The sequence below is a fragment of the Pseudochaenichthys georgianus genome, chromosome 12 (assembly GCF_902827115.2).
Source record: "Pseudochaenichthys georgianus chromosome 12, fPseGeo1.2, whole genome shotgun sequence".
Lineage (NCBI taxonomy): Eukaryota > Metazoa > Chordata > Actinopteri > Perciformes > Channichthyidae > Pseudochaenichthys > Pseudochaenichthys georgianus.
Genome location: NC_047514.1, coordinates 26655823 through 26680752, shown reverse-complemented (window position 1 = coordinate 26680752; position 24930 = coordinate 26655823). Strand labels below are relative to the sequence as shown.

General features: G+C 42.5%; 1 protein-coding gene across 1 annotated transcript in view; it reads right to left on the bottom strand.

The window, feature by feature from the left end:
* Positions 1-6330: 6330 nt before the first annotated feature.
* The window catches only part of unc5da (unc-5 netrin receptor Da), a 245368-nt gene continuing 226768 nt past the window's right edge, over positions 6331-24930 (bottom strand). The window contains exons 14-18 of the mRNA XM_034095950.2: positions 15459-15689; positions 11611-11760; positions 10162-10326; positions 9732-9910; positions 6331-7904 (exon numbers count right to left, since the gene is read on the bottom strand). Of these exons, the coding sequence (XP_033951841.1) occupies positions 7706-7904; positions 9732-9910; positions 10162-10326; positions 11611-11760; positions 15459-15689 (924 nt within the window). The 3' untranslated portion in view covers positions 6331-7705. The remainder of the gene's footprint in view (positions 7905-9731; positions 9911-10161; positions 10327-11610; positions 11761-15458; positions 15690-24930) is intronic.

The following is a 24930-nucleotide window of genomic DNA, read 5'->3' as shown; positions in this document are numbered from 1 at the left end:
CACACACACACACACACACACACACACACACACACACACACACACACACACACACACACACACACACACACACACACACACACACACACACACACACCAAAGTGTACCCTGTAAAAGTAACAAATGTACTGAGCGCTCCATTCCACGTGATCCAATTATTCACAGTTACAGCACATTTGGGCTGAAGCTAATCTCATAACTAAATGGTTGGCGCCTCTTGTAGAAAAACAGATCTTCCAAACAACTTTAAAGAATTTAAAGTAGTTAATAACTTTACTGCTTCTAAGAAGAAAATATGGCCAATAATGTTTGCAATTATGCACTTACCACATGTATTGCCTCAATGATTCAGTGTTTAGGTTACCACATACATACACTTTTGTTTCAGTATTTTCATCTTGTCAACACAGTCAAAGCTCTGAGTTAGACATAAAGATACAATTATGATGAAGTTGCCATGGTAACAGGAAAGAAACAGATTTAAGATCAAATGTAATAGCATAAGCACAGAGGACGGAAACAAAGGAATAACAGTAAATAGTTGGTGAGAGGAAAACAAGATTCCAAATGTTATAGGTTAGTTCTCATGAGCTTCACATGACTTGCATTTAGCCCTTCTCTTGCCCCCCCGACCCCCACTCTTTTCTCCCTCTCTACCGAGCGCCCTCCCTCCCTTCTTTCCTCCACCACTTCCCTCCCCGCTGTCCCCCTCCTCTCCATGCAGCACATAGACTTCCTGTGTGTCCTGGCCTGAATGGTATGTGCATGGAGTGGGTGTCTGGGAGGCCTTTCATCCGGCATGGAAAGAAAAGAGAAGTCAAGAGAGAGACAGAAAAAAACAGAAAGCCAGAGAAGAGAGTCATCTTTAATCCGTTTGAGTCGGAGCAGTTGTCCAGGGACAGAGGGGTGGGGCGTACAGACGGGGTGAGAGGGCTCTGTGTGCCAGGGATGTGTGTGTAGCGTCTGGAGGGGAAGAGAGAGGCCTGCCGGGACAGCCTGCAGCCTTCCTGGGACAGATGACCCCCGATGGGGCATGGTTTGAACGGTCCAGGGATGGGACTAAACCAGAGCAGGTAGAACAGATTAAAAACCAAAAGACAAAATGAGGATTGTGTTGCAAGCTGTAATGGAAAAGGAATGGGAATCCTGCAGCCCTGCAGCCTCGTGCTGCACGGCGTTGTCAGACAGGGTGTAGCTGCTGCTGAGTGCCAGGCCGGTTAGACCCCCCCCCCCACACACACACACACACGCACGCACGCACACACACAATTTGAAGGGGCACAGCTTGGGAGACTGCCTCATGTCATGGAAACAGCCTACAGTCGTGTGTGTGTGTGCGTGCGTGCGTGCGTGTGTGTGTCTGTTCGTGCATGCACCATAGGCGTGCACATGCGCACAGTGTCAAGACATGCCGAGACAAGATAACGCTTCAAATGAAGAAAGCATACAGTGCCATCTGCTGTTGGGGTTTAATTGTTACTGTCAGTTAAATCAGATAATAACTGTATGCTGCATAATAGATGCTTTCTGTGGTCGGACAAATGTATTATAAGTGTTTGTAGTTTATTTGGAGTAATATGTAGATAACCAAACATTACATTAGAGTATTTATTTAGTCAGAACATCTTAAAATGCACTTCCTGCTGGCTCAGCTAACTTTACATTGATATGATTATTATTTAGAGAACTTGGATGTAAAAATAACATAAAAAACGTATTGAGTGTTGAGTTTTTATAATTAAATACTGAGGAGAAATCTGCATTTTATAACGGGGAACAAGAAACGTTTTAAAAATGTAATTCCTTGGTGTTGCCCTTAGCTCTCAACCAGAGACTGCAGATTTATCACTTAAGTGACCTCCATGGCTCATTTAGATCACCTGCTTTTTGGCACTTTTATTACGTTTTATTAAGTGCTGTACTTCCTTATTTGTCCCGTCTTAAAAGTGTCAGATTGAACTAAGAGAAATGATCAGATACATGGTTGTAATGATAGATGCCAATAGATATATTACAAACAGTAGGCCTATCTATATTTATAACAGATGTTTGTTCTTGTTTTTAAACTAAATATCATTCTTTGAAAATTCAATTATTAAATTGGTTGGTTGTGCATTATTATTATTTACCATCAATTCCTCAGATGTGCAGCTTTATTACCAGAGATGTGTGTTTTTAAACATAATTCTGTTAATAATGTACATTAAGTGGATTTAAGAATGGAAACTAAATGTTTAAAACGCAGATAAACAGTATCCTATGCTTTCACTGCATATTTATTTCAACACAACACAGTATTTACAGTTTCAAAATTCCAAATATTTGAAAAAAGAAACAAGAAAAAGAACGTGACTACAGTGAAACACCACCAGTGATAAGCAGAACTTCTCACTGTGAACATAAACATCCATATCGCATGTCAATTAACCAAAGGACAGACAATGCATAAGGTTGTTTTAAATCAAACATATATAATTGCATTGCTCTATATGTAGACAGAGCTATTTAAATAATACAATCATAATAATGATAACCAGCAGTTGTATTTGATAAATAGAGTTATATGAGAATAAGATTGAAAAGGCAGTAGATCTCGTGCTGGAAAGAAAAGCAGAGAAATAGAAGCACAACCAACTAAATTAATAAAAAGAGTTTTGAATGAAACCTTCACCACAATAGATGAATTGATATACTTTCACTTAAGTTAACATTGTTTCCCCAAAGCAATGCAGGTAAGATAGTACGCTGTGAGAAAAGCACTTTACATCACACGTCTCAACAAGCTGAAATAGTAGTACTACTGGAGGCTGGCTTTTCCAAGGACACTGCTTTTTTGTTCAAGTTACACTCAACTTTATTTCACACACTCCCACACATACTCTCTCTGAGTCCTTGAGTCTATGTAAAGGACACGGAAGGACACGCTGAAAATCTGCATGTGACAGATGGTCAAATGGTTTTCAGTCGGCTCAGCGTGGCTGTGAGTTCCTGGAGTCAGAGATAACGGGTTTAAATGCTTCAGCATCCTTAGAAGACACCTCTGCAGTGGATACAAGGTGGGTCGCTGTGCATGGCAATGAACAAAACAGCTTGCATATAACATAGAGTCTTTGATATGGTGAACAAAATATAATAACATTCTTGCCAGGCTTTCTGATGACCCCACATGGAGAGGCACACTTAGCTAGAAAGCTGTGTGATTTTTCCGATTTGGGGCACTCCGCACACGCAACTATAAAAGCTTTATGATTTTGCATGTGTTTTTGTATTAGTTTTGTTTATGTGAGAGAAAAGGGTGCCTTGGAACAGAACAAAAATGTGGGAGAATTTGAACAGATACATTGGGGACAAAAAAGCTGAGTTTTTGAACAAATGTTTGGCAGAATAACACCTTGTTGTCCAAGCTTTGAGCCACAAAAGGCAATTTAAGAGAAGTTTCATGGCTTTGCCAACATGATTTCCTTCAAAGTCGAAAGTAATCTCCACTCCAGCCCTGTCCATGAAAATCTTTATGAGGTGGCATAAATCAGAACTTTATCACGTTCAAACTTCATTGTAGATCTGTAGCGAGGTATGTAAAGGTGTAAAGGTCTTCTGAATATTGTGGTGCCAAAACGCATCGGCTGTGTTCCATACAACATCGGCTGTGTCCCATACAACATCGGCTGTGTCCCATACAACATCGGCTGTGTCCCATACAACATCGGCTGTGTCCCATACAACATCGGCTGTGTCCCATACAACATCGGCTGTGTCCCATACAACATTTCCATCTCACGTTCCAGTTCTTTTAATGCAACCACACACTTGGATGTTCAGTAGACCATCAGCTTTTTAACAGGGCGGTTTCAAGACAAATAGCCTTTTTCAAGCTGAATGTCTTCTGAAATTAATTCCTTGTTAGGTGGAGTTTTGGTATTTTCCTAAACTGTCAAGGATGGAAGAACCGTGCCAGACTACCTGTCAAACTACTGCCTGTATACAGTTAAACATCCCCCCATGCATTTAAGTGGCTTTGCTCTTTTAGTACTACCTGCCTAATGGTCTCCAAGCACAGGTGGAAAGGAGTGTTGTTGCAACTTGATTTTCTCCAAAAAGCTCTGACTCTTCAGAATCTAAATAAAGTAAAAAGCTTGTATTAAATCTGGAGGTTGCCAACATTGTCTGAAATTGCTCTTCCAGCTAGGTGGAACTGTGGGAGGCATTCACAGAAAATTGTCAGCATCTAGACTCAAGCAGAAAAATCCATGTCCATGTGTTACTGGAAAGGAGTTTCATTCAACTTGAATAAATCCCTTCAAATGTACTTTAAATCTTGAGGCTTACTAACATTACAATGGGTCCATATTAGCCTACCTTTAGCCATACTTACATTTTCTAAAAAGGCAATTACTCTACTTCATAAACTCCCTAAATTCGATTAGATGAGACTGAACAAACTAAAATGGATCATTTTGGTGTTTGTAGTTAAACCGTTTTTAGTCAATCAATAGCCTTTTAACACTGTTGATTTGATGCTAGCTAGCTCATATAGCCCAACACCATGTCAATAAGGAGGGTTATCCGTCGTAAGCTTATTCAAACAAAAGACTGCACTGCCACAGAGCAGATTCGTCAAGTTGTAATGACTGATTTGAGAGGTTGTAATAAATAAAGTTGCAGTTGTAATGGAAAATATATTTAAAAAATATGTATTTTTCTGCAAGTGAACATTTCATCACGAAATTCATTTTTTTTCTACAAGCTACAACACTTTTTTTTTTCTTCTGTGACTTCAAATTTGGTTCACAGGTACGTGGATATTTTATACAAGTGTAAATGTAAGCACACAAGCTCAGATTCTTTTTCTGCAAGTGCTCACTTCAGGTTTTACACGCTCTCGCATTTTGCACCATATCTACCTTCATAGCCAAGCTCTCCACTACTGCTAACGCTTGTTTAGCACCTGTGCTAATGATAAGCAGTAGCATCAAGAGGCTACATTCCATTTCCTCGAGGCTTGCCTTCAGGATGGCCTGTTTGATTAAGAACAAATATTTGTTAGCTTAAATGATTTGTAAAGTAGAGCGCTTTTATGGAAATATAGTGCCTAAAATAATCACTAGTTCCAGCTTTTGTGAATATTTGACTTTTGGGAAGACAAAACGAGACATTTGAATGTGTTCACTTTGGCTTTGGAAATTTGTATTCCACTATTTCCTGGTTCTTTATGGACGAAATTGATAACATCATTAAGTTATGATTTAGATCATGCCGTCTGTATAAAGTAGCCTCCCTGTGAGTTAGTTTCTTCCAGGTGTTAATGTATTCCAAGCTTTGGCCTTTCTAAACGGTGACCTTTTCAGCTGATAGTGCAGAATCAGTCCCTCCGTATGGACTTTTCCTGTGCATGGTGTCCTTTAATCCATACAGACAGCTTGCTGATAGACTAAAGGTTAGCAATATTTACAGTTTGATTATTCGGCAGTCAGGGCTCAGTAAAAACAGATTTTCATGACCTCAAACTATCGAATGACGAGCATATCTCTGTGATAAGATACCTCGAAATATTTCCATGACTACGCATGGACAGGAATCTGCTTTTTCAGCATGAGCCTGCTCGACTCTGCATCCTTCATTTTCAGCTTCGATAGAAACTGTAAGTGTTAGTTAATTAAAGGGATTGTTCGACAGTTTGGGAAATTATATTATTTAAAATGTAAAGAAAATGTTTATACCACTCTCATATTAGGAATGGCATGGATCTTCTTATGTAAATAGGCAGAAAAGCACACAGCTTATTCATCTCAATCCCAGTAAAGATTAGAGAACAAAACACCTGCAGTTTATTTAAATCTAACTTAAAAACATGGTTAGTGGAAAGTCAGCTCTGTCAACACTGACACAATCTGTACATGACAACGCTCTGTTTATATGCCTTGACCTGTATCTGTCTGCTTTGTGAATATGTATTTTAGTTTAGTTTTTATGTATATGCTTGTATTTTTGTTTAGTTTTTATGTTTTTATATATGCTTGTATTTTTGTTTAGTTTTTATATATGCTTTTATCATAATATAAGTATCTCTGTTGAATTTTGTTTTACTAATAGTATTTACCTGTTATTTGAAGTGAATTTTTGTTTTTAGGATGACTTTTAACATCTGTCCAGGGACTACAGACGAAAAATAGCCTGTTGGCTAACTCTGGCGCATTTACAGAAATGTCAATTAATGTGCACCGTCCCTGTCAAATAAATATATAAAAAAAAAAAAAAAAAAAAAAAAAATCAAAATGCAGAAATATGCCTCAATACTTGAAAATTAAATCTGCCACCCAAGCTTAACCGACGTGGTTCTTTCAAATTGTTCTAACAATAGGATTTCTTTATTTAATATTTAATTTCTGAATGCAGTTTTTGAAAGATTTATTGTAACTGATTTCTCCACCGTTATTTGGGCTTTCAGGCGTTTCAAGAACTGAATTCATTAAGTAGATGAAAAGAGACAGCCAACACAGAGTTCAACACAAAGTCACTTTATCATGTTTTTGGGGCAGGTGGAGCAACTCTGCCTGGGGAAGAGGAGAGAAGGGAGTGGGAGTGAGAGTCGGTGGCGTGTCTCCAAATAATGATCTCCAGGTCTTTTTCAGATAATCCAAAAAAACGGCAGCTCAAATCAAGCCACACATTAAAAGTCAAAATGTAGATACACAAAAAAAAAAAGTCCCAGAGGGTCTTGAAAGTACACACCACTTAACCAGCATCAACACGTAGCGGCATATGTAATGTTCACAATGTCTGATTGGAATAAAGTCCCCTATTACACAGAGAGACATTCATTTCCCAACAAAAGAACCAAAAGCTGATCAGTAGACATTATGGGATGTGCTGCACCTCGGGCTGCATTGCATTATACATTGGGATCAACGATCCTCTTCTGCAGCCTTTGCTTTGACATTGTGTTATGCAAGTGTACTTGAAAATGTTCTACGTGTGGGCGTCTTTAAAAAGAATAGTTAAACTCTTCTTATACAGCCTTACATTGTTTTTCAGCATGTGGACATCATCAGAACATTTTAAATGCTAATCGTCGTCAGTATCTTTGACCTAAATTCTGACAAAATAAATATATCTGGTATCCATGACTTTCAGTGTCCTCCTCTAACTCCAGCATTCTTTTTACAGATACGTTGTAGAAAAAGGAAAAGAAGCATTAGGAGATATGTTAAATGAATGACAACAAAATGACATTACACTAAACATGTTGACAGCGCAGAGGACTGCTTGTGGGTGAGAGCCAGCACATCTGATCCGGGCGAAGTCACAACATCAGTCTGGGTGAAACACACTCCAACGTACACAGAGACTCCCCTTCACACACCATCATCCTTAAACACAGATATCAAACCTGTCAGGAGACATTTCTCAATCAAAGATGGCTGTGAGCTCTCGGTCTAAAATGTTTTGTAAGTGCCTCTCAATAACTCAAATACTTCCCCACTCATTTCCTTCTTTGTCTTCCCTTCGTTCTTCCTTCCCATCTGTCTGTATGTGCTATTTGGTTGAGCAGAGGTGTTCCTTCAGTAACAGTCCAAACTGAGTTCCCCTGCTGTCCTCGTTGCGCTCCTGCTCCTCTTCCTCACCACAGGTTAGCTAGTACACCTGCTCACCAGTGTTCATGCAGTAAAGGTCCGTAATGATTCTGATCTGCTGCTGTGGACCCGTCCTACCCAAGTGGAGTGAATTCAGAGTCCCGGTCTTCTCTGCTGCAGCCATGAGTGGCGGTCCTGGGGGACTGGACCTTGCCGATTTCTTCAAGGGCGCTGGCCAGAGAGTCCAGGTCCCCCGAGTCCTGGTGCTGGGCTTCCCACAGACTCAGGATCACTGAGGAGGGGCTCTCCTGACATGCAAAGTAGCACAGGTTCCTACACACCAGGGAAACAGAATGGTGTGTTACAGTGTGGATCACATGGGAGGAGGAGCAAAGGAGAGTGCCAGTTAGTGATTCATCAATGAAGGGATTGCCTTGCGCTATTTATGATAAGAAGGCCAAAGCCCACACATTTTAAAAGATGTGCTCCAGTGATCAATCTTCCCCCAAGTTTATTTTGTAATAGACTGACTTTTAGCCCCATGTATTAAAACTCACAAACAGTGGATCTCACATTTACCACAATACAACTCAATCAAGTTTTTCATTGAACATGTTCACTTCTTCCACACTCCAGAGCCGAGTTTACAGATCCACTCTGGGGTCACATGGTGGAAAATAGTTGATGTGTGAATCCATGCCAAATAATAGTTTTTGCCTTTGATAGTTCCACAAGTTCACTTCAATATAACGTTTACTGCTAGTGCAGTACTTTGTGTTATATAATAGTATTGCCACTCGTACATTAATAAGGAATCTAGCTTCTTCCTTCACCACTGAGAAACAAAACGACCTATAAATCAAAACAATACATAATTGAATGAATGAATAAATAAATATTCCTCATTTAGACTTTTTCATGTTTAAAATTAATGTGCACATACATTTTGTGTATGCAGGATTTTGCCTTTTTTTATAAAAAATATGGTAATTTCGAAATGCCACGCCTGCTTTCTCTATCGAACCCTTGTCTGTCAGTAATACAGTCAGCAGAGATCAAGTCAACTCCTTTGTCTTGAGTAAAAGCGTTGATGAAGTGAAATCCAGTGACAGAGTGTAGCATGGTGTATTGTCTAATACAGAGTTTCTTTATGTGCTGTTGTCATAACGCCTATCCAACAGAGAGCACTGTTTCCTCACAATGAGACTTCCTCTGCTGCCTTTAACCTGGTTTCTTTTCTATCCCACGTTTCCATCCCTGGTATAAAGATGTTCCCACACATTCAGAGAAATAATGAATCTTAATTAAGTAGAAACATTTATAATAAATGCTTCTTGGTGAAAGAAATACGAAATCCTTTCCCATTCTTCAGTCCAAGATGTTCGGTTTGAATATAATTCCTTAATTACATGTCGCAGTTTCTCAGTGAACCTCTCCCTCTTATGATTCTTGACTTGGCAGGAAAGAGAGCATTTTCCACTTTCAGTACTTCCTACTCCTTTCTCGAGTGCTTGAAGGAGCAGACGGCGAGCCCTTGATTATTGACTCCTCTTCTAAAGCACAAATAGAGACCATCCAATTCTAAACACCTAATATCCTCTGCAGACTCCGCAAACACTGACCTGGCACAACCTCCCAAAACTTTAGCAGGAGTTGAAGGATGCAAAGATGCTGCTAATGAAGAGTGCTAACATGAACACATTTTCTTTCCGGAGGCTAGCCTGTCAGCGGTCTCAGACCTTCATCTTATTTCTGCAAAACACGGCATATTCACTGCACTTACAGTACTCTGACTAAAGGTGGCTTTTACCCCCCCCCCCCTCGCCCTCCCTCTCTGTGCATGTGTTACTAGATCTATAATGAAATCAGCAGTGTGGCGTGTTACTGAAGGCTGCTTGGTGATGGGAGATTAAGGCTGACACGGTGCCTACATTCTAGATTAAAAATAGTATTCAAAGTGGGAGCGACGTTTTGATAAACGAGAACATCCAGCATTTCTGCTTCTTATTCATTATCCTGTTATAACACCTTAAAGCAACATACAGGCACACTCATACCTCTGAGCCTGTCCTCAGTGAAAGGTAAAAGACACCGGCATACAATAAAGAAGGATAATCAAATATAGCTTTCAGAGCTCCATCACTCTGACACCTTTCATACCTGTCTATGTGGAGCTTTTGAGCCAGGAGCTGCCAGTCCTTCCCCTTGGCATTAGCAGTGTCAAAGGTAGCGCTGATCCGCTGACGGATGGACAGAGGGATTTTAAAAGCCCTTGACCCCGTCTGAGAGGTGACGGTACAGTCTGACTGGGTGAAAAAGGGAACCACTCCCTTTTCATTCTGGCGGCACGGAGAAAAAAGAAAGAGGTGTCAGGGTGATTTCTGAGAATGCGGCTGAAATGCTCAAAATGAAAACAAGGAGTTATCAAGACAATTTGCAATCTATAGGCTACATGCAAAGCTCCCGGAGAGGCTCATTAAGCCAGCCCTTAAATCAAATCAAGAGTTTTTCAGCGTAATAAAAGAACCTATTAACAAGCTGCTTGACTGCCCACGTAGCGAGGACACACCGTCTGCCTCTCGCTGCTCACCTCCACCACAGACGTGTACACCTGCAGGATCTGCTCCTCGCCCTTCACCTGGCGGACGCTGATCTTGCAGGAGAGCTGGGCCGACGAGTGGCTGTATCGCTCCAGAGAGAAGGCACACTGCAGGGGACACTGGCTGCTGGCCCACACCTGAGGAAAGGAGAACTCCTGCAGAGCAGCACAGACGGAGAGAGGACAATGAGAGGATTAGATAGAGGAGACAACACACTCATTAAATCAAAGGCATTAGTTATTTGAAAGCTGCTTTGTCGCCCACTTTGCCGTGTAAGAAGATTCATTAAGAGCCAATGAGTGGCCTCTTTAACCAATCAATGGTGTTAGCTAATCAAGCCGTTTACCCGTCAGACAGAGCACCACCAGGCATTCAGAGCCTCGGGGACCAACATGTATCCTGCTTACCTCTGGAGAAGCCAGTCATTAGTGCGAACATGTAATAAAATGTACATTATGTTACCGACTGTGGTCTGGGAGAAATAATCCACTTTCTTGATATACTTTTGCATAATAACTATGGCTAGTCTCACATGCAAGCATTAGGTTCATCTCTCAGTCCTAAGCCAGCATCATTAGTCACTGACTTAGTCACCCGCCATCCGCGTTTAGTTACAGAACAGCCAACAGCATGAATTACACTGTCTTGTCTTGTCTTCTATGTTTTCTTTTCTAACTTCGGATAACATTAATCGCGTAAATGCCAAAGTCTTAGATCAGGGACTGCAACGTGATTTTGGAATGACTACACGGATGTCTTAATTGACCCCGTTGCAAAGTGGCAGTTGGAAAACTAAGGAGCTTTGGAGTAAAAGGATTCGAAGAGCCCCATTTTACCTTCCATTACTAACTACTGTGTGACCCAGACGGTGTCGCGGGAGAGCAGGTCAACACACTGCTGGACGGATGAATCATCCTCTTTTCACATCCATCAGAGAGGAGGAGGCGGGCTACTTGTGAAAGCCTCCTTTAGAGCAAAGTGGTGTCTGAAGGAAGCCTCCAGTCATCTTCTCTGTAGGACCCTCACATGGCAGCTTTTACTCTCCAAAAAGCCTGGTTGGGATTCTGGCAGCACTACAGTGGGCTAATTCTGCTAATAGGATGTCACTGTTGGGATACACATCACAGAACATGCAGTGTGTGGACCTCTAGGAAGATAAGTGTGTGTGTGTGTGTCATAATTAGTTTTATAAGGGTGTGTGAGTGAGATAGCTAGCCTTAGCGATCTCCTGCTGTGCCCTTGCTGCTGTCCTTTTGCTTTGATGTGCCCATGTTAGGAAAAGGGAAACCGATAGAGGAGAGGAAGCGGAGCAGATGAAGGTGCACGGTTTCTCTGTGACTCATTAAGGGGAGCTCCGTTTACATCAGAAGTGCACACCCTGTAAACTCGATCGCACCTTTACGCTTAGCGACACCATCCCGTCGTCATGAGCATCCTACCTGGCAGGTGGTGAAAGGCTTGATGCTCCAGAGTAGCTGTGGGACGTCCTGGATGCATACCTGCAGGCTGAACGTGTTCCCCCTGAACAGCATCATCTTAGGCTCTTCCAGCAGCCGCCCCCCCCTACTGTGCTCACCCACCGCCACCTCCTGATCAATGAGAGGGGGAGGGCAGAGGTTAGGTCTATATTGTATTATGTTGACACACTCGGAGTATCAAGCCGGGACTCAACCGTGCTGATAACAGGAATCTGAATCAAAACACTTCATCTGTTCCACAGCGCGGACACACGCGTAGGTTGGTAAATAAAGAGGAAAGCACACATGAATCAAATAAGTACATATATATATATATATAGAAAATAATAAGTAGCAGAGTTATTAAGCAAGTAAAATGTGCGAAGTATATGAATAATAGACCAATCTCCTCTCATAGAAACAGGTCTGGGAACTGTTGAAATGGTTAAGCAAGGGTAAAGAGTTTTAAAGAAATGTAAGACATTAAAACGACTAATTAAATTAATTGTTGACTAATTTTAAATAAAAATAATAGTTATAAAAGTTAAGGAAGATTCTCTATATTCTCGGTAGAACTCTAATAGGAATATTGTTGCAACATTCCAGTAGAGCAAAAAAAGAAAATAAGAAGAGATTTGAAAAACGTGATATTTGTACATTTAAATTAACACTTAACTTCACATCTGATACTGTCCATGCATATCAATTTGCCACTGCCCACGACTTGTTTTTTTATCCAGATTTTGAACCCGAGTATTTTGTATTGTTCCTTATTGTTATCTACTACATTTGCACTCTTCCCACTACGTACTGCAGAGCAATTCCCCCCCGGGATAAATTCTTCTTACTTTGATCTCATCTTATCTGCTTGCTGTGAGACACACTGTGACCATGATGCAAAATAAAAGATGTCATTTTGAACCTTTAAAATGCACCCAAAGCGATTAGCCTCTGAAAGTTAAAGTTAACGGTGGCCCTCAGGAGCCACTGCTGCCGAACATAAATGAAAGAACCTGACACACTGCATGGCTGAGAAAATCAGATGAGGGAAAAGAAAGCAGCCTGATTTGTTATTCACACATATTGGTTGTTGTTGTAGACAAAGACACAAACAGAGAAAAAGATCTCAACAAAAGTCCTTTGTCAATACTATTCTTTTTGCCTTGCAGACCTGGGATATTGTAATTCTCGGAATCAATAAGAAGCAACAACATCTGTGTGCATATGTACTTGTTGTTGTTTACACTCTCTGTATCTAGGGAATGCAGGTATGTGGGTGTGTAGGCTTGGTGTTTTTCTTCTCAGCACAAAGAGAGGAAGGGATGCAAAGCATACTGTCTGTCCAGAAACTGATCAATTCCTGCTTCGAGCTCACAGGGGAAATTAATTGTCGTATAAAACACAAACAAAAGCCAACACTAAAAGAACGATGAACAAATAACCATGCCTGACTTATGGAGAGGTGGTTCGGACGGGCTCCTGGTGCTTACAAGCTATTTCTCTTTGTTCACATGCAATTCTAGCACTTGAATGAAGCCAGAAGTGAAGTTCGGCTATTCAATCCAGCTATCAGCACGACTTGAGAAAAGCTGAATGTGTTTAATTAAGGCAGGAGACAAATTGCTCGAGCTAAAAACCAATGTGTTGGCTGCAGAACACTGCAAAGAGGAAGGGCACACTTTAACAGTATAAAGACAGACTGCTGCTGCACTTGAAAATGTGTCTGTGTTTTAACATGTTCAAATACTGTGCAAATGGAAAGCAATGCAGAAACACATTTAATTAACAGAGAGCAAATTCAATTACGCAAAGAAAGGGCAGAGAAGCAACCTTGGAGCATCTGTTGTCTTTGTAATTAAAAGTCCCTCTTTGTCTGTCTAGTCATCAAGCATCTCCCCCTGGCAGTGCTACTGAGCAGGCAGGTCTTCAGTGGAGCAAAGAAACAACCCAGACAGCCATTCTCTCAGGCAAAACAAGCAGCCGCAAACTCCCAACCTTTACAATTTAGATTTCTTCAATCAAATATTTATAATCATACTCTTTTAGGATTTGGCGGTTTAGTGGATGGCGATGTTGGCCTGTTGGTCAATCCACCAATAAAAGGATTGTCACGGAATGTTCTATATTCACTATTCCCAGATGATGTATCCTAATGACTTGTGTGATCTTCTTCCAGTAGTGCCGCCATAAAGGATGACATTTGCGCTTTTGGGGGAAATGTCAGGACAACTTTTGGATGGATTGTCATTAAATCGGTTCAAACATTTTTGTTCTGCTCAGGATGATTGTAGTCACATGGATGATCTATATCTTTATATTTAGAGCCAGCAACAGGTTTGTTCTATTTAGTTTTTTCTACAGCTCTACTTTTTCTTCAATGTTAAACTGCTAACATTAGCAGGCTAACACCACTGGCTGCAATGCAATGAAGGCAGACCCTTAAGCATGTTAGCATGCTGACATTAAAATGTCACATGTCTAAGTACAGCCCATACACTGAATATGTGAAATGGACATTATAGTCACCCATTGCTGTCGACCAGTGATTTTCAAACTGTGGGGCGCGACCCCTGGTGGGTCGCGGAGGTACTGCAGGGGGGGCACGGGAAGATTTCTTTATTTTATTATTTTCTCCTTTTAGCTTTGTGAAGCACCTTGAGATGACGTTGTTTTAAAGTGTGCTATATAAATCAAATGTATTATTATTATTACTATTATTATTATTCAATTGTAAACAAACACTGCTCGAAAATATCTCATTGGTCCGAGAGCTGTGGGCATAATGCTGCCTTTTGCAACACCCTACTTGTGTGAGATAGGCTTTTTTTGCTGCCATCAAAACGAGATACAGATCAAAGCTGAACATTGAGAATGAACTGAGAGGCAGTCTCAAAACAACAGCCCCGCTTTGAGAAGATCTGCGAGGGAAAGCAAGCACACACAAGTCATTGGCTATGTGGAATAGGAATGGCAGTGATCGTTTGCAACCTGCAGTAGAAATAGTAGTTCATTAATATATTTTCCTTAAAGAAATTTGAATTTAAAAATCTACTACCCTGGGAAGAAGGCCTGCTAGTTTTAATTAGGCCAAATTAATTCACAGTATCTATTACTTCTGTTCATGTGTGTAATCCATAATGAAATATCAAATTATCGTTGGATCTTTGTATCGTCTTATTATCAGCAGAGAAAATGTAATGTTTTTACAACAATATACAATTAATCCTACCAATATAGATGGGAACCGGGTTGGGGGGTCCCAAAAATATTTCCAATTACCCAAGGGGGCCCTGACTGAAAAAGTTTGGGAACCACTGGCATAATGGAAGTTTTGCCATCGCATCATTTATAAAATAATCGTTATGCTGATTCAAAGACAACTTACATTTTGCGAATGAGTACATAAATTCATTAGGAAATGTTTGTTGAGGTAATATATGGAGTAAGAGGTCATTTCCACAGATTCTATGCAATCACTTCTGTTTGCAACCCGTGAAGCTGCTGTTCATTAGAAAAAAGGCAAGCAGAAAAGAGCAATGGGGAAGAACTCTTTTCAGACCAGGAGTTGCCGCGTTGTGCCGGTCGAATTTAAGGAATTTACTTTGCATCTTTCATACAGGAAACAGATGTCTGTACTTTTCTCCTGTCAAATATAACAGTATGGTTTTATGAACTATCTCAGCAAAGTAAAAGATTGTTGTTGTAAATCAGTATCTTTTGAAATATTGAAAAATCTGAACTATTAAATTGTAGTATATAACTTTCCAACTACATTGAGTCATCCACATTTGTCCATTGTTTCCTTCAGTACCGTCCCTCTCTCATCCTACCTGAAATGCATGGGGGGTGTCGTCCACACAGTAGACCCTGAGGGTGAAGCCCAGAGAGCTGCTGCTGTCCGGACTTCCAAACACAGCCAGCCTCAGCCTCTTGGCCGCCTCCTGGTTCAGCGGCTCCCCCACCAGGGCGTAGCGCCCCGGGTGCTCCAGCAGCACGTGGCACCTCTGAGTCTCCAGCAGACAGTAGCAGGACGTGCTCTCCTCATCCACCGACATCACTTCCTGTGGAGACAGCATAAGGAGAGACCAGATTTAGTTCTGATACATGAAGAACATCATCTGATAACAGACCGCACCCTACCATACACAGTGGCACTGAGCATACTGATTCATGATTATTAATATTTCAATGAATGCCAACAAGTGTTAGCAGAGGCCCTAAAAAGGTTTGAGCTTAAAGAGGATACATTCTGCTCATTTTCAGGTTCATATCAGTATGTAGTCTCCACTGTGACATGTCTCCATGCTTTAATGTTCAAAAAGCTCTTTATTGTTCTCATACGTATGTGCTGCAGCACCTCTTGTCACCCTCTGTCTGAAACCAGAGCCCAGTGTGCTTAGAGATGTCCCATGCCTTATATATTACGTACAATGTGTTGGAGTGCTAGCCAATAGTAGCGCGAGCTACATAGTGATGTCACTATGTTACTGAATAAAACTAAAGAGTCCAAAAGAGGTGTTTCAGGCAGGGGGGGGGGGGGGGGGGGGGGGGGGATTTTAGCCTTTGCAGACCATTTATATAAAAACCCATATACCACACTACAGGAAAGGAAAACCCCCCAAAAGCATAATATGGCCTTTTTAACCATCAAGGTGAAAGCTCAACACAATTCAGCTTGTTTGTATGTGAGTCACGTTACTTGTTGCACATTTGATTCATTAAGCCATCTTTCTATCTATTATTTATTACCTGTAAAAAAACAGACAAGGTTATTATGAACCAGGCAACGAGGTGCATAATAACTAAAGAAGTGGCTCTATTGTTTAAAGATATTATTAACACCCTTGCACAGATAGTAGCCTGGAAACGTTCCCTAAGGCACCGACTCAGGATGAGGAACTGTGCAGAGCTGAACCCCGGCCAAGTGAATAATGACACATCAACTAAACAGATGGGGATACAGTAGCACTTTGAGTTTTGTTTACGCAAATGAAAAGTGCGCTTATAAATAAAATATATTATTATTATTATTATTATTAACACTGACAAAACGGATTAGTGGGGTGCAGATGTATCCGATGGCCAATTGCTCCTCATCTTGTGCTCAATCCTCCCTAAATCACCTTTGAAACATAACTGTGACCCGCGTGTCCCCTCTGCATATGGCCCGGCTGAGCAATGCAGGGTAATTTAGTGGCCCACAGCTTCCTAAACCTGCTCCATTAGCGCTGCAGCAGACATGAAGGATCTCCATGGCATAGCTCTTCCCCGCCAGGCAGCCAGGGAGAAATGATGGAGTCAAACTCTAGCAGTAGAAAAGTGCAGGCTTTAATGGGAATGGCACTGAGAGGCAGACGGAGCGAGGGGGAAGGGGAAGAGAGGGGAGAAAAAAACTTCCATCCACCATTATATTGCTAATTCCAGAGATTAGGTTTTGAGCAAGCATCCTTCCTGAGATAAAGGGCTCATTATTTCACAGTGACAGAGACGGTCAGGCCGTTTTCTCAGAGAATGTCTCTTCTTTCTTCGAACCCCTCTGTGTCTATCTGTCTGCCCCCCCTCCCCGGCCGACTCTCTCCCCTGCATATAGCCGTCAGTGATGGCTGTTTTGATCGCTCTCTTTTGTGCAACGCGCCTGCTGGCAAATTACGTCTGTGTAAATGTCACACAGAGTGAAAAAACCAGGCTGGGGAGAGAACATCGGCCCTTCCAAGGTTACGCAAACCCCGGTGGCTCTGGGGTCACCGTTACTCGATGAGGTCCCCGAAGCTTTTTGATGAGGTTAGTTAAACATTAAAAGAGCATCTTAGAGTAGATATGTCTATTCTCCTGACACGGCACAAGAAAAAAGGCCGAGAGTCTTTGGATTGAAGTCAGATGTCTGAACAAGTCTCTGAGAAACTGTGATGAGGCTCTACAGGACATAATTGAAGGACTTTCAGAGGTGTTATTTTACTGAAAGAGCTTGAAGTGAGAAAATAAATCTCACAGGAGCAATCACAGAGATAGAACTATTACATTACATTATTACATTGCATTTAGCTGACGCTTTTATCCAAAGCGACTTACAATAAGTGCGTTCGACCAACAAAATACAAACTTGAAGAAAACAGAATCATAAAGTACATCAGGTTTCATAGAGCAAAAACATTTCAAGTGCTACTCAACTGGCTATAGGTAAGCCAGTCCATAAGTGCTTTGTTAATAGTTCTATCGCTCGAGGTGGAGTCGAAAGAGATGAGTTTTCAGTCTGCGCCGGAAGGTGTGTAAGCTATCTGCTGTCCTGATGTCAATGGGAGCTCATTCCACCATCTTGGAGCCAGGACAGCAAACCCACGTGTTTTTGCTGATGGGAACTTGGGTCCCCTTCGCAGCGAGGGTGCAGCGAGCCGTTTGGCTGATGCAGAGCGTAGAGCACGTGCTGGGGTGTACGGTTTAACCATGTCCTGGATGTAGGAAGGGCCAGATCCATTCGCAGCATGGTACGCAAGTACCAGTGTCTTGAAGTGGATTCTAGCAGTTACCGGAAGCCAGTGGAGGGAGCGGAGGAGCGGCGTGGTGTGGGAACATTTTGGAAGGTTGAAGACCAGACGAGCCGCTGCATTCTGGATGAGCTGCAGAGGTCGGATGGCACATGCAGGTAGACCAGCCAGGAGGGAGTTGCAGTAGTCTAGGTGTGAGATGACGAGAGCCTGGACCAGAACCTGCGTGGCTTTCTGGGTCAGCTGGGGACGCATCCTCCTGATGTTGTAAAGCGTGTATCTGCAGCAGCGGGTTGTAGCAGCGATGTTTGCAGTGAAGGACAGGTTGTTATCTAGGATAACACCCAGATTCCTTGCAGTCTGGGTCGGGGAAACAACAGAGGTGCCGATGTTGATAGTTAGGTCAAGAGTGGGACAATATTTTCCCGGAAGGAAAAGCAGTTCAGTTTTGTCAAGGTTGAGCTTGAGGTGATGATCAGACATCCACTGAGATGTCAGCTAGACAAGCAGAGATGCGTGCGACGACCTGGGTCTCTGAGCGGGGAAAGGACAGAATTAATTGGGTGTCGTCAGCGTAGCAGTGGTATGAAAAACCATGCGGGCTAATGACAGATCCGAGCGAGTTTGTGTACAGGGAGAAGAGGAGAGGACCAAGAACAGAGCCCTGAGGGACCCCTGTAGTTAATTGACAAGGGTCGGACTCGGACTTTGAGGTATGAGGTGAGGAGGGAAAGTGCAGAGCCTGAAACTCCAAGTTCTTGGAGAGTGCGAAGGAGGATCTGATGGTTCACCGTGTCGAATGCAGCAGACAGGTCCAACAGGATGATGACAGAGGAGAGGGATGCTGCTTTAGCAGTGTGCAGTTCCTCAGTGACAGCAAGGAGGGCAGTTTCTGTGGAGTGACCTGCCTTGAAACCAGACTGGTGCGGATCCAGAAGGTTGTTCTGATGGAGATAACAGGAGAGTTGTTTAAAGACAGCGCGTTCAAGTGTTTTAGACTGGAACGGGAGGAGAGAGACAGGCCTGTAGTTTATAACATCTGACGGGTTGAGAGTGGGTTTCTTTAGGAGAGGGTTTACTCTTGCCTCCTTGAGACTGTTTGGAAAGTGAGCAGAAGTTAGAGAAGTGTTGATGAAATGGATGAGAAACGGTAGAATATCAGGAGCGATAGTCTGAAGGAGGTTTGAGGGGATAGGGTCCAGAGGACAGGTGGTAGGACAGGCAGAGGTAATGAGGGTGAGAACCTCACTTGGAGAGAGAGGGGAAAAGGAGGTTAGTGTGTGGGTGAAAGGAGGGTCTGGTGACCCAGCGGTGAGTAAAGGTGAGTCAGAAAAAGAAGAGCGAATATCATCAACCTTTTTTTCAAAGTGGTTAACAAAGTCGCTTGACAGAAGGGAGGAGGGGGAAGGGGCTTTGGGGGGTCCAAGAGGGTGGAGAAGATGGAAAATAGTTTTTTGGGATTGGAATAGGAAGATTGGATCTTATCTTGAAAGAAAGTGCTTTTTGCCTGAGAGATCGAAGCAGAGAAAGAGGAGAGGAGAGCCTGATAGGTTAGGAGGTCGTCACGGTGTTTGGATTTCCACCATTTCCGCTCTGCTGCCCTAAGGACGGTTCTATTAGCACGCAGTGCATCATTTAGCCAGGGAGCAGGAGGGGACTGACGAGCCTGCCGAGATGTGAGAGGACAGAGAGAGTCCAGAGAGGATGAGAGAGTAGAGAGGAGAGTTTCTGCAGCAGAGTTTGGAGGCAGGAGTTGGAACGAGTCAGAGGAAGGGAGGGCTGAGAGCACCGATGAGGCAAAGGTAGAGGGGGGAGAGGGAACGGAGGTTACGGCAGACAGGTGCAGGATGAGAAGAGATTAGTTTGTTATGTTTGGAAAGGGGTAGAGAGAATGAAATGAAGAAGTGATCGGATGTGTGGAGCGGGTTTACAGAGAGGTTAGAAGTAGAGCAGTTCCTTGAGAATATGAGATCAAGGACATTGCCAGCTTTATGAGTTGGTGGGGACGGAGACAGTGAGAAAGCAAAGGCGGTAGATGTTAGTTCGTCTATCTTCTCCGTCTGGAGGTTGAAGTCTCCGAGAAGTACAGCGGGAGGGCCAGTTTCAGGGATGTGTGAGAGGAGATGATCTAACTCCTCCAAGAAGTCCCCCAAGGCGCCTGGTGGACGGTAGAGAACAACAATGGTCAGTTGTATAGGATGGGTCACAGTGACGGCATGGAATTCAAAGGTGGAAGGAGTGAAGTTAGGTAGCTTGAAGAGGGAAAAGCTCCATTTGGGAGAGAGCAGGAGACCAGTGCCACCTCCTCTGCCAGTGGGTCTGGGTGTATGGGAGAAGGAATAAGCTGTGGAGAGAGCTGCTGGGGTGGATGTGTTGGATGGAGTAATCCAGGTCTCAGTGAGAGCAAGGAAATCCAGAGACTGCAGGGAGGCGGAGCCAGAGATGAAGTCAGCCTTAGGAACAGCTGACTGGCAGTTCCACAGGCCGCCTGAAACTAGATGTTGGATCTCAGTGGAGCACGTGGGATAGACGAGAGCAGGCCGGTTATATCGATTACGAGATACACGGGGCCAGTGATAATTGCGAGAAGACACATAAACAGGAATGGAGAAAACACATGATTATAGCATGAGAGGCTAAACAATTAAATTAAATTAAATAAAACACCAGCGACACTTAGCTCAATCAAAGTAGGATTTGCCTCCTCTTTGCCTCCCTCGTGACTCCCGCAGGACTCTAATGTCTTTGCCAGTCTTACTCCCGCAGGACTCTAATGTCTTTGCCAGTCTTACTCCCGCAGGACTCTAATGTCTTTGCCAGTCTTACTCCCGCAGGACTCTAATGTCTTTGCCAGTCTTACTCCCGCAGGACTCTAATGTCTTTGCCAGTCTTACTCCCGCAGGACTCTAATGTCTTTGCCTCCTCTGACGCTCCAGGAAAGTGCTGCCTAAAATGGACACCTGATTGCTGAGTTCTCACAGCTGTGGGGCCACGTCCCTTTAATTAGTTAACTCTCTGCAGCTGGTGGCCCTCAAAAGGAAATCTAGACTGGCTTCCTCCTGACTCGTTATTGTCTTTTAAGTCAATTACATTAAACCCTAAGTTATAAAGTTATGAGTTTAACCCGTAATACAGTTACACCTACTCAATAAAGCTCTTAGTATTGTATAAATGTTTAAATCAAAGTTAACCCTACCAGTCACTGCAGTCACCAGTTCAGTTTTAAGGTTTCAGTCAAATTACCTGTCCCAAGTTTCTGCCTGACAGATACTGTAGCGGTTTTGAGATTTAAAATCACAATGTCAGTCAGATCAACTACAGAGCATTGATACAGAGTACACACACTGAAACAGAGAAGTCTAAAAACAGAATGTTACTCACACAATTCTAGAAGTGTCCAGTTGCTTTCTTGTCGAAATCGAGTTGCACACTAACTATGCTGTATTTAGAGCAGTGGGCACTTAAATATTAAGCACACTTGGCAGTTATTATATATTTTTTAACCTCACACTGCTGTATCAGTTTGGACTAGATACTTAAACCTTTTTGTTAAAAAAATATTTTCTAGATATTAAAAAGCTAGTTCAGGGACATTATTTGAGCTGAAGCTCACTTCTGTTTTAACGAGTAGCACTTGTGGATGATTTACCAATGTTTCTATGTTTTAGTAATTATACTGTATGTCTATGTGTTTTATCTCCGTCTCACTCCCTCACTGTTGCAGAGGTAGTCATTTGTTTCCATTTGACATCAAATGGGTTTTTGATTAAGATGAAATCAACACTGCTAAAGCAGATGGATCTATTTGCTGTGGGTTCTTTTTCTACAACTCACATGCATCCACAATAAAGTCAGTCATGGTGGTCCCAGTATAATAATTACTTTCAAGAATAATTGAGATGATATACTTAAGCAATAGCTCAAGACAGCCCGTGGTATATGGTCATTATATCACAGTTAAGCGGCGTAGTTCGGCACGACGCGAAGCATATCAAACGGTTACCATGTGTGGCAATATGAAAGAAAAATACCCAGTCTAATTTAAATAGTTTTTATTTTTAAATAATGACGTTAAAAATAAAATAGTCCCTCCGTTGCCTTCTGCACAAAACATAGTGCGAGGTGGTTGCTATGCAACAACACTAACAGCTAGCGAACATATTAGACAGAGAGCGTTGATCGATTATTTGGCTATTTATTTACATTCATTTGTATGTTGTCGTTTATTGCACCCACTGAAAAACTGTCCAGCATCAGTAGAATGGGTTTACGAGTGTCACTACCCGATCTGCAGCCCTGCCCTATAAGCATTGCGCATGTGCGAGATGGTCCGCCATATTTGACCATAGATATATATAAACACTAGATGACTCACCCGCGCTGCTGGCCAATGGAGACCGACGTTGCCACATGGCGGCCATCTTGCCACAGGCAGCTCGCTCATTCATAACATTATGTCTATGGTGCACTATTGAAATAACAATAGATTGCTCAATTTTCAACCAATTTTCAAACGGTTTGGTTTTTCATAAACATCAAAGATTTAGTTATGATACTGCATACTTATAATTATAATCATGAACTTTTCAACATGTGTTGTTGTCTCCTGTATCATAGCCATGCTAATAGTGATTATAATAAACCAAACCGTTTGTAAATCAGTCAAGATTTCAGCGAGTTAAGAGTATTTTTGTGCAGATCACTCACCTTACAACAGCTGTAGCAGTAGTTGTTGACTGTGGCAAGATGGCCGCCGGTGAGCTACGCTGGCGACTCCCCCTTCAGCCATCTAGTGTTTATATATAGTCACAACGTGACTTCACTATTATTTAACAACTCCTTTTATTGGGTCCTTTTATTGGGTTAAGTACATTGTCAGAATAAGTGAGAAATGGATTTAACTTATGACAGCTATCATACATACTGAAGAAATATTGACTGTGAATGTATGCAATATGTATGGCATTCATAATTTATATCTAATTACATTAACTGTGAATGTCCTTCATTTGATTTCAAATCCAATCGCAAAATATTTTTGTATAGATATTTGAGACGTTTATGACTCGCGCATGCACCATGCAAATCGGGCGGCGTCAAGTGTCCTATTTGAGTTGCCGTATGTAGTTGTCAAATATGGTGGACCATCTCGCACATGCGCAATGTGGATCGGGTAGTGACAATGAGGTTACTTGTATAGGTTGAGGTTGTACTACTAGGCTGTTGCTTGGCGTGGTGAGAATATTGCTCCACTTTCTCCGGTCCCCGAGATCCGGCTCTGGAGAGAGCTTTCGCACCTGTGGCCACTAACGGTCATCATTTCTTTGCTTTGTTTCAAGACCCGCATCAGAAAGCTTTTGAATGGTGGTACTTTTCCAGTTGGTCTACGTCTACCTGCTCTTCACGTAGCTCTGCATGTCGTCGTTTAGGTGCTTATATAGATAGGCACTGCTCAATCCACTCCTCCATAGTAAGGCCACCCCGGAGGTCGAAGTTAACCTTAAATGTTTCCATCTTAAGCTTTGTTAGTAGTTAGTTAGTTAGTTTCGTAACGGACGTAATGTAACAGTTAACGGTTGTAGCTTTTCTCAGACGCGGAGGGATACATGACTTGTGAAAAGTAATAGGGATCGACCGATATGGCTTTTTCAAGGCCGATACCGATTATTAGTAATCAAGGAGACCGATAACCGATATTTGGAACCAATATACATTTGCAGTAAAATCAGAAAATATTGGTGTCAAAATGTAGAATAACACAAACTCCAACACAACTCAACACAACTTCTTTGAAATGCATTTAAGCATATATTATGTTTAATGAACTTTTAAATATCTTACAACTGGTTTCCTCTCTGTGCCCTTTTCTTTAGTGCAGCCATCCGCAATGAGTTAGAGAGAGACAAGAAGTGGGGCTGCAGGCTGACATGCTTAACTAACAATAATGCTTAATGTATTATATCAAACCAATGCCTGTCTGTCTAGCACAGTCTGTAAAATCCCAATAAGCTGCTAGCAACTGCAAAACACTATGCTGGCTAATGTTTTGCAAACTATTAAAAGTGAGGCTATTACAGTAGACCTAACGTTAGTCTAGTAGCCTCACTTCTATTATTTTGCTAAACATTTGCTAGATACATGTTGGCTAGCTAATGAGCTTCACATATCAACCTGAAAAACTGCGAGGCTCCACTCGCAGCAATTTTTTTTTTCTTCCCACTTCCAATATAAAAACTTCGTCGTCCATTGTGCTTGTCGTTGTGGAGACGATGTAGTGATGTGAAGGGGGGTCTGCAAATTAGTTCGCGTCGAAAAATAGACTTCAATCCTATTTCGAGCGGAGCCCAGCGGCGAGACGCTTCTGGGACGCTTCTGAGCCGACTAACGCGGCGCATCTGGTGGAATAGCACCCATTGACTAGAGTGGCCGCGATCCTTGCGGATGCCGCGGCGCAGCCGCAACGCGCCCGTAACACGCCGCAGACGGACCCGGTGGAAACTAGGGGTACTCTGCTGCGAGACGCTGCATGCACCCCCAACTCTGACTGACTTCCCGCGTCCCTGTGTAACTGGGAAACAGATAGAATTGGATCATAAAATCGTGGTGTTTTTGCAACTTCAGCTTAGGGGATGGGGATGTTTATTGAATTTCGGGCTTAACACATGTATGGCTCTGCCGCTCAGCGCTGCTGCTTGCTTCAGTCTGTGTCTGCATTATTTCGCACCTGCCTGTAATCTGAGAAGGTCCCGCCTCTCTGGCTGGCTCCCGACCGGAAAATCTTCAGTAATAGCAGATAGCGCTGTGGGTGCATCATAATCGA